A 13,333-nucleotide genomic window follows, 5' to 3' on the forward strand; every position below is an offset into this window, starting at 1 on the left:
TTACTACAATGTAATTATTATGTGAAGACAGTAATGTACATGCATTCTAACATAACCCCTGCTGTAACATTAATGCTAATTCATTTACGATGCAAACAATTGCAATTAAATATATGCATACACTATTGCAGGAAATAGCTAACAGCTAAGTGGTCTGAGTAGAAAGAGAAGTAAACTGGTCACTCTTCCTGATAACTCTCAAAGACAATAGATGACCTACATAATAAAATATTCTTAATTGAAATACCAAACCGAAATAAACTCTCTTTGATTTATTTATTTTGTAGTCTTGGAGTAATAGTTCAATAAGTATGGAATGAATGTCTAAGTTAATTCTGATAAAGAAACTTTAGCTAGACTTCTTATCACTCTATTAAAGAACATATTCAACTGAAATAAAAGGCTTTTCAGCATTTTCCCAATGTGACTTGATGATTCCATATTACCACTGCTCAGAGGGAAGTGCAGAAGGTGCATGAGATTAAGTGAAATTATACTGATCTGGATTTGGAAAGGGTATTAAGACAAACAAACCACCGATATCTTATTTGTCTGAGTATGCAAAAACTGTCTAAAATGTGCAATTAAATAATGGTCAATAATTATTTCTAGTAGGCGAAATATGAAAAAATAGAAATTTTAACCTGACATCAAGACACAGAGGGAAAAAGGGAGTTATGAAACTATGCAATAGAATTCTGGAGCTCACTAAATATTAATAAAAAATACATATGTGAATTATACAATTTAGAGAAGATACCTCATGTACACAGATTACAGTAAAACACTAGAGAAAGTAGTAATTGTTATAAAAGTTTAAACAAGAGGGGCTCATATTTGAGACAGCAGGAATTTGTTAATTCCTTTCATGAATTTGTTAATACTTGAGTCAGACTTTGAAGAATAGGTAAAGTTTGAGCAACAAACTGAGAACACAACATGAAAGAAATACCATGAACCAGGGAACGGAGGTAGAAACCCTAGGGATTTCTGTGGGCTAGTTGGAGATGAGTTGATTATGAGGAATAGTGAAACGTTAAAGTTTAAGGATGAGGTCAGCTCATGGAACTTCTCGGGTGCTTAGCTAAAAGGTATGGTCTTCATTCTGCAGGTAATGAGTGAAGATCCAACACAAAATTTATAAAAAGGTAGTGAGTGAAGATTCAACATATAATTTTTAAAAAGATGTGGCATGTTCTGAGCTGGCATCACATCTATACAAGCAGAGGTCAGTAGCAAAGGGGTTGTATTTTTAGTAAGTGTGTATCCCAGCACACTCGCAATTATTTATATTAAATAAAAGCATCAGTCTGAAAACAAACAACAAATAGAAACATGATATACATATACATTAACTTTTTATTCTAATATGATAATAATAAATATATAACACTTGAGCACTAGTAAAAAAAAAATAAAAATGAAACAACACTCAACGCAGAAAAAGTATTAGCAGGAACTGAGAACTTCTGGTAAGTACTAAGTTTATAAGCACAGGCATTTAGTAGTAGGTATGTGGTATAATTTTCTAGAAGACATGTAGTTAGTAAAACAAACAAAATCAGTGTTGTTTACTACTTGTCTGGCATAAATCATTCTTAGGCATGGGTGAGAAGCTGTTTTCAAGAATCAAGACACTAAATATATAAGAATTTGTGCCAGAGTTACCAGAAGATTATACATATTTATGCAAGTCGAATACTTTTGGCTTTGTAATTTTAGAATACTGAAACTCTTACCTCTCACAACGAGGTCGGCTGAAGCTGAGGAATTGTCCACAATTGTCTGAGCAGTGCATGTGTATCTGCCAGCATGTTTCAGTTGAGCATTTCGGATGAGCAGCTCCCCATTGGCATCCAGCTGTGAGCAAAACCAACAGTCATTCAAATCAGTACATTTTTCACCAATTATATGGCATTTAGGATACAAGAGGTACGTCTTTCCCCTAACAAAATGAACACCATGAAAAGGCATCCGGTGTAGGTATGATAACCATATTTCTTTACTCAGATTACTTAAATTCTGGGCTTTAGTATCTCAAGTGGAAAATAAAGTGAGTGAATTACTTAAGATCCTTTTTAGCCCTAATGTCTTTAACATTTTATTATTTCTATTATCAGTGGCCCATACTGAGAGAAACCAAGGGAAGAAACTAATTCCTTGGTATCTTTTAAAGAGAAATGTTAAGGTCTAAAAATCAATGCTGAGTGTCAATGAGGATAAATAAATGCTATATGACTAGGAAGAATTATTAATTTCATTTGGCAGAGCCAATCTAATTGACTAATTTCAAGATATGTCACAGTCCACTTTACAAAGATACTAAAAGTATGCAGAAACTGTCAAAAAGGACAATTCTACTTACATATTCTTTTTTGCGAAAATATAAGCTCCATGTGGGTAAGAATTTTTGTTTTATTTACTGCCCTATTCCCAGTGGTCAGAAGAGTGTTATATATATAAATTTTAAAGGAGGATTGAAGGAATTTTGTTTGTAAATAGCAAGATACCATCTCATTGCAATTTCTAAAAATAACTAATATTTATTAAATGCCTAGTCTATGCCAGGTCCTGGGCTGTGCAGATATATATATGTTATCTCATTAAAGTCTCTTCTGACAATAGGTCGTATTATGTCCATTTTATTAAAAATAAAAGTGAGATTTAGAGTAGCAAAGTAATTTAACTAAAGTCACACAGCTTGTTTGGTAGTGAGAGCATGCCCAAGTCCAAGTTTATTATCTCCAAAATAGTTTAAGAGAAAACTTAGAAAACTCAATTTTAAATAGAAATGTGGTTTTCTTGAGAACCAAAGATATTGATTTACTATTCTAATAATACATATCTAGATATATTAAACAATAAGTAATTAATGGTTAGGTTAATATTTTACATAACAGATGAGGTATTGTTTATGTGATATGACAGACATGCAATTTTTTAAATTTTGTTATTTTAATGACTACATGGAATAAATGCTCTGCTTTGTCATAGGTTCTGCCAGTGGCCCCTTTATATCTTAAATTCCCTGTTGATTTTGGAAAGTGTTTAGGTTTGCAATCCTGGTTTGATTAATAAAGTTAATAATAATAGCTATTTATAATCTGAGGAGATTGATTTAGTTGATTGTAATAGAATACTACTATCTCCATATAAAGAACTGGTAAATGGTCACTCATCCTGTTTCTAAATATTAGTCAATTTTAGTAAAAACATAGCTAGAGGTTATGCAATTTAATGTCCATTGGGGTCTTCTTGTTCTTTGAGATCTAGATTGGCTAAAAACTCAGTTTCCAAGCTTTCTGTAAATTCCTGGGGTACGGGAGTTCTTTCCTTCTGTTCTCTTGGTCAGTTTTCTTTCTCAATCCAATGAGCCCCAGACTATAAATGCAGCCCTTCTCTATTTTGTCATAAAATCTACTAACACAAAGTATACTCTAGTACTAAAGTAGGTTTACTGAAGAATTGAAGGTGATGGAACTGGTTGTATTCCACAAGGTAGGGCAAATCAACACTAAGAGTTATAGTCCATTCCACAGTTCTATTCTTAAAAGCCCTGCTGGTTGTATTGTTAGAGGGATTTCTCAGTGACCTTCATCTTTCCCAGTGCCCACTCCACTCCCATCTCTTACTTCTTTCGGTTCTTCAATTCTATCCCTTAGAAGCAATTATTCTTTCCTCATGTTAAGCTGCTTAATTCGTTGATGGCTGCTTGATTTCTGATGATGCTTATTTTGTAAAACCTTACTTTTTAAAATATTTTTTTTTCCATTTTTTTACCTCCTACTCCTCAATCCATTTAATCTGGTTCCTATTTTTTCAACTCACTTTATTTGACTTCTAATAACATTTGACTTTTCTTCCCGAAACACTCAACTTTTCTAATCATCTATGATAACACACTTTCCAGAAATTTTGAGGCCATTCTCAAGCCATTCTCTTCTTTAGTCCATCACAAATACTGGAATTGATCCATGCCTTTCCATCACTACTGCCTTTGCCCTTGTTGAAGCTGCCAATACCTCTCCTTGAATTACTATGTTCTATGTAGTCACGAGCTCCGTCCCTGTTCCACTCTACTCTTTTCTCCACTTGGCACCCAGAGTGACCTTTTAAAAAGGGAAATATGATCAAATTGTCCCTCTCTGTAAATACAAACTGAAACCTCTAAAAACTTTCCCCTCCCTGGAATAAAAGACATTAAGAGCTATACGGGCCCACCTGGCTCCATTCTGTAGATTCTGTCTAATACTTCAGCTCACTTAAGTGCCACCGTTTCGCTTACACTGTTCTCCAGAAGAACTTTCCCTTTTTAGAACCTTAAATGTATCTTGTTCTCTCTGATCTCGCGTTTTCTTTGGTGCTTCCTGTCCTGAAATGTGATCCCCTCGTACCCCACTCCTTTACCATGGTCACCTAAATAACACTATCCTCTCTCCAACAATACCAATTCAAGTCATTTCCTCAGCAAGTCTTTCTATTTTCTGTTATATTTTGTCATAGCACCTTTTACCCTACATAGTATTATTATCTCAAGTGCAATGAAATATTTGTACAATTATATGATTACAGTCTGTCTCCCTGGAGGACTGTAAGTTTAATGGAGGAGAAAACATACCTGTTTTGTTAAGCATTGTATACCTGTGTTACATATGTGTATAGCCATATGTATTCTATCCCTAGGAACCAGAACGGTGCCAGGAACATAACAACACTAAATATACATTGTTTGAATGAACTCGTCAACTTGCTTATCAAGAATTCTGGCAGCTGCTCTTAAGATAATGCATGTTTACTTCTTTTCAGCTAAAAGTAGAATTAGGTTAGCAAGTTCATATAGCTCATGACAATTATGGCATTTCATAAGCACAGAATGAAACTTATTTTGGTGTCAGGATGACATATACACTCTTGCTCCCTCCTCTGATCACCTCCTTACCCACCTCCATTGTCCTAGCCACTGTGAACACCTTATACTTTACCATTTATTTTCTTTCCTGCCTATCTTTGTGCATATTACTTCATTGTCTGGATTCCTGCATCTCCCACTTCTGTAACTTGGCCAACTTCAAATCACAGTTTAGATGCCTCTTTCTTCTCTAGAACCCAAAATCTGGATTAGGGGTTGCCTTTTGTACATTTTCATTGTAACTATCTCTCTACTATAATTGTTTAGTTGTCCATTTCTTCTACTAAACTGTAATTCCTTGAAGAAGGACTAGGTCTTATTTATTATTACATACAAATAAATTATTGTAATATCTGATGTGCAGGAGGAATTCAACAAATATTACATAAAAATTAATAAATATTATTACCTAAAGTATTTTTATTAAATTTGTTTAGTAATATCATATTTTTTTTGTCAGGTATGATATGTTGTAAGTTAAAATAGCTGAATTGAGAACAACTATTGTTATCTGCAAACAACTATTGTTATCCATAACTATTTTTATCCATTAATAATATACTTCAAATTACTTATACACTAATTTCATGAAGAAATATAAATATTTTAGGAATAATGTACAAATTTATAGAAAGAAGAATGCAAGTAATATATAAGAAAATGGAAATGCATTTTTCCAATCCATATGTTTTGCAAAGATTTGACCTCACCCCAAGAGAGGCCTGCTATTTGTCCTCAGCTTCTGAAAGATAATCGATGTGTCTTTCTTAGCCTGGGTATCTTGGGCCATACTAGACTGTCTAATAGTGTGATTAGGATAGGAGTTAGCCACACCTATCTAGTTTTACAGTAGGGCCTTGCCAGAAACAACATTGGGAATCAGGGCAGGAGCTTTGGGTCATGTGGTATCAGTCAGCCTAGAGACTGAGATTAACTATTTGGGTAATCAATCAATTATGCATGTGATTAAGCCCCAATAAAATCTCTGGATGCCAAAGCTCAGGTAAGCTTCCCTGGTTGGCAATACTTTGTGCATATTGCTACATATCAACGCTGATAGAGTAATGCATCTTGACTCCATGGAGAAAGAAAAATGGAAGCTTTGTATTTGGTACTTCTCCTGGACTCTGCTCTATGTACTTCTTCCCTAGGCTGATTTTAATTTGTATGCTTTTCCTGTAAAAAACTGAGTATATAATAGCTTTCAGGGAGTTCTGCGAGTTCCTTCCAGAAAATCAAAGCTGAGGGTGGTTTTGGCAATCCCTGGAACTTTTAGTTGATCTCAGAAGTGAAAATGATCTTGGGGACTGTGCTCAACTTTGTACCTGGCCTAACTCCTCATACTACACTAAATAGAATTCTTCTAAGAGAGGAGGTAAAGAAATGTTACTTTACTATTTATAACTCTATTTAAAAAACTATTGAAAGAAAAAGTCTAAAATTGTGTATATGGGGAAGGTAATAATAAAAGAGTTTTTCTTGAGCTATCATAAAGGCTAATTGACACATATTTCTGAGTAATTTTCTAGTGGAAAAGTTTAAAATAATTATGTTAAAACAAAATAATTTAAACACTATATGTTTGTAAAAGATTGCTTTAATGTGCTTTGACATCCTTAATAGCATTGTACTTTGACATTAAATATTCATTAGTAGAAAGATATTAAATAAAATATTTTTAAACTATTATGACATATAATAGTTATATTTGGGAAAAATAATGTTTGCACAAAAATAAAAAGCACTAATTCTATTATATGCTTTCATTAGGTGAACTTACTACTTTGGTTGCTTCATGTGTGTCTAAATGAAAGAGAATCCTATTGTTAAACTCCCACTCTTTCAATGAGCTATGTGTCAGATTGGAATTAAAACACACACACACACACACACACACACACACACACACACTCTTTAAAAATTTAAAAATTTTTATTCAATATTAAATTTAAAAATTGAAGGCAGAAAAATAATATAAAAACACACAAGTTGTGGCACTGTAATTGCTCTTTGTAAAATACTTGTATGCTGTATACCTAATTATCTTTTTCTTTAAATAAAATTGCTCCTTTTCTCACCTACTCAAAGTTTAAAACATATTGCTATTTACTTATTTTATTCTGAGAGCAATAATTGGGTCATTCTTTTTACACTTTTCACATGTAATAAAAAACACAAACTATTTTATGTCAAAATATGATATCGAATTTATACTTACTAAATCATCAGAGTAAACTCCTAAAATCTTTTAATTAAACTATTCTAAAAGTTTAATGGTAAACATGTTAAAATTCAGCTCTTTTTTAAACATTAGGACTTAGGTGGGTAATGATAGGCCTACTTGTATAAGGCAATAATAAGTGACTTTAGCATTTATTCTCATTTGCTCTATATTTGGCAAAGGTGTGGCATTGAAATGCCTCAGAAAGAAAGCAAAGGAAAAAGATACTGTGTCACTTCCAATATAGTTGTGCATGTATAAAAGCTTTCCTGAAGTTTTTATAAATGGTACTAGCACTTTTCATACCTCAGAAGTTGAGGTCCTTAGTGGCCGACAGAACGCTTACGAAGCAAGTAAAGATCATGGACCTCAGCACATTCTAGCCACAAATTAGATACGAATGCTCTCTATATTTTCACTAAAAACCACGGTTTGGCTGAATCACAAAATCCTTCCCTTCATATTAGGAGAGTTGAATCACATACTGGAAATTGTGATAGCAGAGCTCAGGGATGTTCCAAAGTGTATATGTGGTTTACCACTTAGAAATTTCCCAGTTTAAATCAAAAGATGTCCCACATATAAATGCCCATTTCTTCCTTCTCTCTCCATCATGAGCTAACTCTGAAAAACTATTCTAGCAGTATTAATAAAACTAAATTACTAAGTTGCATTAACAAATTTAAATAATCATAATGAACAAAGTAATACAGTACAATATGGTACATACAAGGTCTAGATAAAGTGTAGAGCTCGTGATGGCTACATATCAACAGAAACATCTCTTTTGTTCTGTTGAAATTCAGAATAAAGGGGCAAATATAGAAGGTTGGAGGAAAGCATATCCTTTAAAGAGAATATCCCAATATAAGCAAAAAATTATTATATATATGTATAATACATGCTATATCTATGAAAAATAAATTTTTTTCTTTTTAATTTTAGCTTGTTAAATTAAAGAAGGAATAACTACAGCAAATTCATTATATGCAACTGCAAACTTTAACACCACCATCACCAAGACAACTAACAGCAAATGTTTAGTAAAGAATTTCTAGGTGCCAGGAACTATTATAAATGCTTTAAAGTGTGCAAACTCACTTGCTTTTAACAACAGCACTATGAGATAGGTACTATTCTTAACCATATTTTAGAGATGAGGAAACAATACTACCATAACTATAACCACTACTACTGTTACTACTGTTGCTGCAAATAGGATACTACTGCTGCTACTAATATTAGGGTGTTATGTGCCACTGAGTTGGCTGTGACTCCTGGCAACCTTATGAATAAGAAGTGTTCATAATATCCTGTCCTCAACAGCCCTGGTCAGCTCCTATAGACTCATACTTATGGTTTCTTTTATGAAGTCAATCCATCCCATATTTGGTTTTCCTCTTTTTCTGCTGCCTTCTATTTTTTTCTCCAGCATTATCATCTTTTCCAAAGAACCCTGCCTGAAATTACAGAGAAGTAACTCTCCAGGGATAGATGGGATACCAACAGAATTATTTCAAGCCACAGAGACTTAATCTGTCAAAATCCTAACACAAGATGTCAACAAATATGAAAAATAAAACAATTGCCTACATATTGGAAACATTCAATATACATCCCAATCTTCAAGAAAAGAGATGCTAAGGATTATAGCAACTAGAGTACTATTGCTCTAATTTCCACATAGATAAAGTGACGTTCAAAGTGAAGCAAAAAGGCTTCTACCTTATATGGAACAAGAAATGCTGGGCTTACGAGCTGCTACAAATACTTCTATTAAGACTGCTACTACTACTTCTGCTATTGCTACTGCCATGGCTGTCACTATTACCGAACCTCTCCTAATACCTGATCTAATTTATTAAATGCCTTTTAGCTATCTGGCAATGTGCTAGCTACTTTACATACATTTTCTTATTTAATTTTTATAATACAAAGATACTATTAATATTTTCATTTTAGAGACAAGGAATTTGAGATTTTGAGTTAAGCTACTGGTTAAAGGCTTAATAGCTAATATGTAGTCCTGGTTTCACTAGGTCGAGCTATTTCTAAAGTAATGCTTTACAGATCAGATAGTAAGATTTAAGTCCATAGAGTCTGTCATGTAAAAGTGGATACTTTCTCATAAGAGGAAGAATACAATATGGTATTATTTTATTTAGTAATTTATTAAATGTTTAACCTATTTAAATGTTTAAACATAAGAAAATAGAAAGAATAGTATAATGGCTACTTGTATACCAACCAATTAGATTCAATAATTATAATCCCTGCTGTATTTGCTTTATCTAATTACCTAGCTGGCTAGTTCTATCTTTCCTTTTCTCTATCTACTACCTATCTATTGTTAAACCTTTAAAAAACAAATTACTGATGCCATCATACTTTATTCCTCAGAGCATTACATTGACTCTCCAAAAAAATAAGGCCATTCTCCTACATAATCACAAAACCATTTTCACACATAATTAACACTAATTTCTTAATATTATGTAATATTCAAGTTAGTGTTATTTTAATTAATGCACCAGCATGAATATTGAATGTAAAAAATTTAAAAAGATATGACTTCAAAAATTTATAAAAATAATGTTATTGCAAATATAAAAACAAGCGAATTAGAGAAGTGTTCAAGGATAATTACTAAGTAGGCACTCAGTATTTATAGAACGAATGAAAATCTTGAACATCCCTAAATTTGACTGTTTTGATGGTTATAGAGTCCAATTTTGATCAATTGGCTCATTTTAAATTAAAATTCAAAAAGAAAGACATTTTCTTGAGGTCTCTGTTAAGCATTTTGAATACTGGACAAAAACATCAAAGTTTTGGATTTAGAACCTATATTTTAGATGAAAGTAAACTTGGATATCATTTAATTCATATGGTTTCTAAATGATTTCTCATTAGCGTCAGAGTTCTAAAGACATTCATGGACGGTTTGGTAGAAGGGAGGGATCAGAATGAGGAGGTTTTTTTGTTTTTGTTTTTGTTTTTGAGAGAAAGAAATGAGAGGCCCTGTGGTTAGGGCTTTTGGCTATGTAGTCTCTTATTCGTGCACATATACATGCACAAAATTTCTTCAATCAGAGAAATCTCACCTTCATCAGTTTTATTTATTGGAGTTCAGATTTAAATTTTCTTGGCAAGAAAGACTCTGCTGCTAAAAACTTTTTGTTGTTTTTCAAAACTTATGTAGCCCAACTTCCTCATATAACATGAAAAGCATGAGGCTCAGAGTAACTGGTTTGCTCAAGGTTATATAACTTTTCAATGGCAAAACCAGAACAAAAATCTAGATCTTTAGATAATGTTCTATTCTTAGAAACAAACTGGAAAAACTAGGTAGGTTTTTTTGGGGGGGGTGCGGGGTGCGGGGGATATAACAGCTAATGGCAAAATAGCAGTTAATGTGATATCCAAAGTAAAACATCAAAGTCTGTGTTGTAAAAATATTAAAATTCCTGACACCAAGTTTATATGCTTATTTTCTCCTAGTTTTATTTTAAATATTTACTGTATTATACAAGAATAAGGAGGCAAAATAATTACTGCAACAATGCTTAAGTATGCGAAGAGTTCTATGGAAAACAAATGGCTCTTTAATTTTTGATGTAAAGGCTTTTTGGAGATTCACCCAAGCTAATGCATCTCTGAAGAACAAATGTTTGCTGTGATATATTTAAATTCCATTTATGTATGGATTCCATATATAAATTCCATTTATTTAGCATTATCATCAACACATGCTTACTAAGAACTGGACTATGGGATGCTATACTAGAGAGTAACTTTGGCTCACGTCGTTTCTGCACTGGAAGTGTGGTGATCTAAAGAAGCTTACCAAACTATAGACACATCTAGCAAACATAGATACCTACCTCCATGTTTACTAATGAAAAAGAGCAAATAAAAGACAATAGTTAGGTGTAAGTAAAGGCTATTAGGGTAGTGAAAGGGAGATCAGAAAAGTTATACATTCAGACAGCCATGCAAAAAGAGAGATGCGATAGAATTCTCTACCTCTTTTCCAATTAATTACTGATAAGAGTAGACAAAAGATTTGGCCCCAGGTAGAATGGCTTTATCAGTTTTGTGTAGTTTACAGAACTATGACAGGGAAATATATACATTTTACATGTTTTTCTCTTTCACTGCTCATTAAAATGTATGATTCTTAAATTCACAAAACACATGAAATCTATCCTCTACTTCTCATGTTATTTTGAAAAATGCTTAATCTACCCTCATAAATTTTTTTTGGTCTTCAGCATGCTCATATGATTAAAACAATATAACTTCTCTTTGTTTCTAACACATCATGCTTAAAACCTTTCAGTGGCCAATCCCTTTATTCCTAAATCTCTTTTTTATCTCCCTTGAGATCAGCGTTTCTCAATGTTGGCACATTTGACAATTTGGACCAGATAATTCTTTCTTGTGGGGCAATATCCTGGGCATTTCAGGATGTTTAACGGCAGTCTTGCTAAATAGATGCCCATAATACACAGCCTTCCAAATACCCTGCAGTCGTGGCAGTCAAAAGTGTCTCCACATATGGCCAAAGTCTCCCGGGGTCCTGTTTTAAAACCCCTGCTTAAGCACTTCTATCATATCACTGTGCCTGCTCAGTCTCCTGCTCTGCTGTCCCTAGCTCTAATTTGATTTTTGCCTTTGCTAGGACTACTGCTCAACCTGCCTTTCCTCTTCCAACATACTGCCCCATAACTCCAGACAATCTCCAACGGTGAGCAGATAAACAGTAAACTTGAAGAAAAAATGACTTTTGCTTTATTATTACTGTTTCTTTTTCTCTCTCTCTTCACACTTCTTATAGAAGCGAAATTTCTGTCTAAGTTTATAACAGATTCTAGTATGAAATATATATGTCTCATATTTAACATATTTTTATGACATGTTCAGTATAATTAATATTTTCTTAAAAAGGAAAAATAGCCTAAGGGTAAGAAATCTGTCTTCTTCTGTTGCAAATGGTGTTGTCAATATAGTCAGAATAAATGCATGTCCACATACTTGCAAACACAAACATATACCTACCTACCTAAAGGTGATCATTAAGAATTGCCCAGAACTTCATAGTTAGACCACCTGAGACTATAGACTTGATTTACAATGTATTGCAAACGTAGCTAATAGTATAGGAAAAAGGGAGTAATTTGGATAAACTTGAGCGAGCATAAAAGGCTCATTAAACAAGATTATAGAACAAATTATGAGTTGAACAGTACAGTATTTTAAATAACAGAAGTGGTGCTATCTAAATAGATATAGACGTGAATATTAACCAATAGATTTAAAACTGAAGTGGTAAAGAGCACAGAGCCTACAGTCAGACCACGCGGTTTCAAATCTTCTCTTTGCTACTAGCTAGTTGGATGATTACTTTGGGCAAGTTATTTAACCTTTCTAATCCTCAATTTCCTTACCTTTCAAATAGAGAAAAATTGCAATAATGTGTGTTCCATAGAGGATTGCTGTGAAAATCAACTGAGAAATACATAAAAAACATTTAATTCCATGTTGATCAAACAGTATATACTCAATAAATGTTGACTATTTATTACTCCTCCATTGCCCTTCGCAAGTAAATAGAGAGAATTTTTGTCTTAGACTAGCTATCAAGCACAGCAAGCAATGCGAGAATTATATTATGAAAAATGAGATCTGTACCGCCCCTCCTGCAAAAACTATCTGGCAAAAGCTTTTGAAATTTTCTGTAGGGAATAATTGCTCTATTATAAAGAGTATAAATAATAATCATAATCTGCCAGATCTTGTGCCAAGCACTTTATAGGCATTCGAATCCTCACAAAAAATACTGTGAAGTAACTGGTTTTACAAACCTAATGATGTAACCTGAATGAAGTAAGTGAATTATTAATAAAATTTTTCAGAAGGGGAAATCTGAGGCTTAGAGAGGTTTAATCATAGGCTCAGAGTCACAGAATAGAAGTGAAAAAAAAAAATAGAGCCTTGAGCCCAGGTCTGTTTGTGGTATAGCCTCTGAAAAAGAGGGATTGTCTTTTCTAGAACAAGAGGAATTATAAATTAAATTGATAAGTAAAATGACACTACCTTTTGTATTTAAGAATAAGTAGTAATTGAATTAAAAATCAAAATAGGAGCCATTGTATAGTTGGACTTAAACATTTTATGTATTTACCACATGATTTAGAATA

At 33.1% G+C, this 13,333-nt stretch overlaps 1 protein-coding gene across 2 annotated transcripts in view; it reads right to left on the reverse strand.

Moving 5' to 3' along the window:
* Positions 1-13,333, reverse strand: part of CNTN1 (contactin 1) — a 271,156-nt gene that overhangs the window by 80,329 nt on the left and 177,494 nt on the right. For both annotated transcript variants that reach the window (XM_039882303.1, XM_039882304.1), the window contains exon 16: positions 1,740-1,860. In XM_039882303.1, coding sequence (XP_039738237.1) covers positions 1,740-1,860 — 121 coding nt within the window. The remainder of the gene's footprint in view (positions 1-1,739; positions 1,861-13,333) is intronic.

Source organism: Pteropus medius, unplaced genomic scaffold, assembly GCF_902729225.1.
Source record: "Pteropus medius unplaced genomic scaffold, Ma_sr-lr_union100, whole genome shotgun sequence".
In the NCBI taxonomy this organism is placed as follows: Eukaryota; Metazoa; Chordata; class Mammalia; order Chiroptera; family Pteropodidae; genus Pteropus; species Pteropus medius.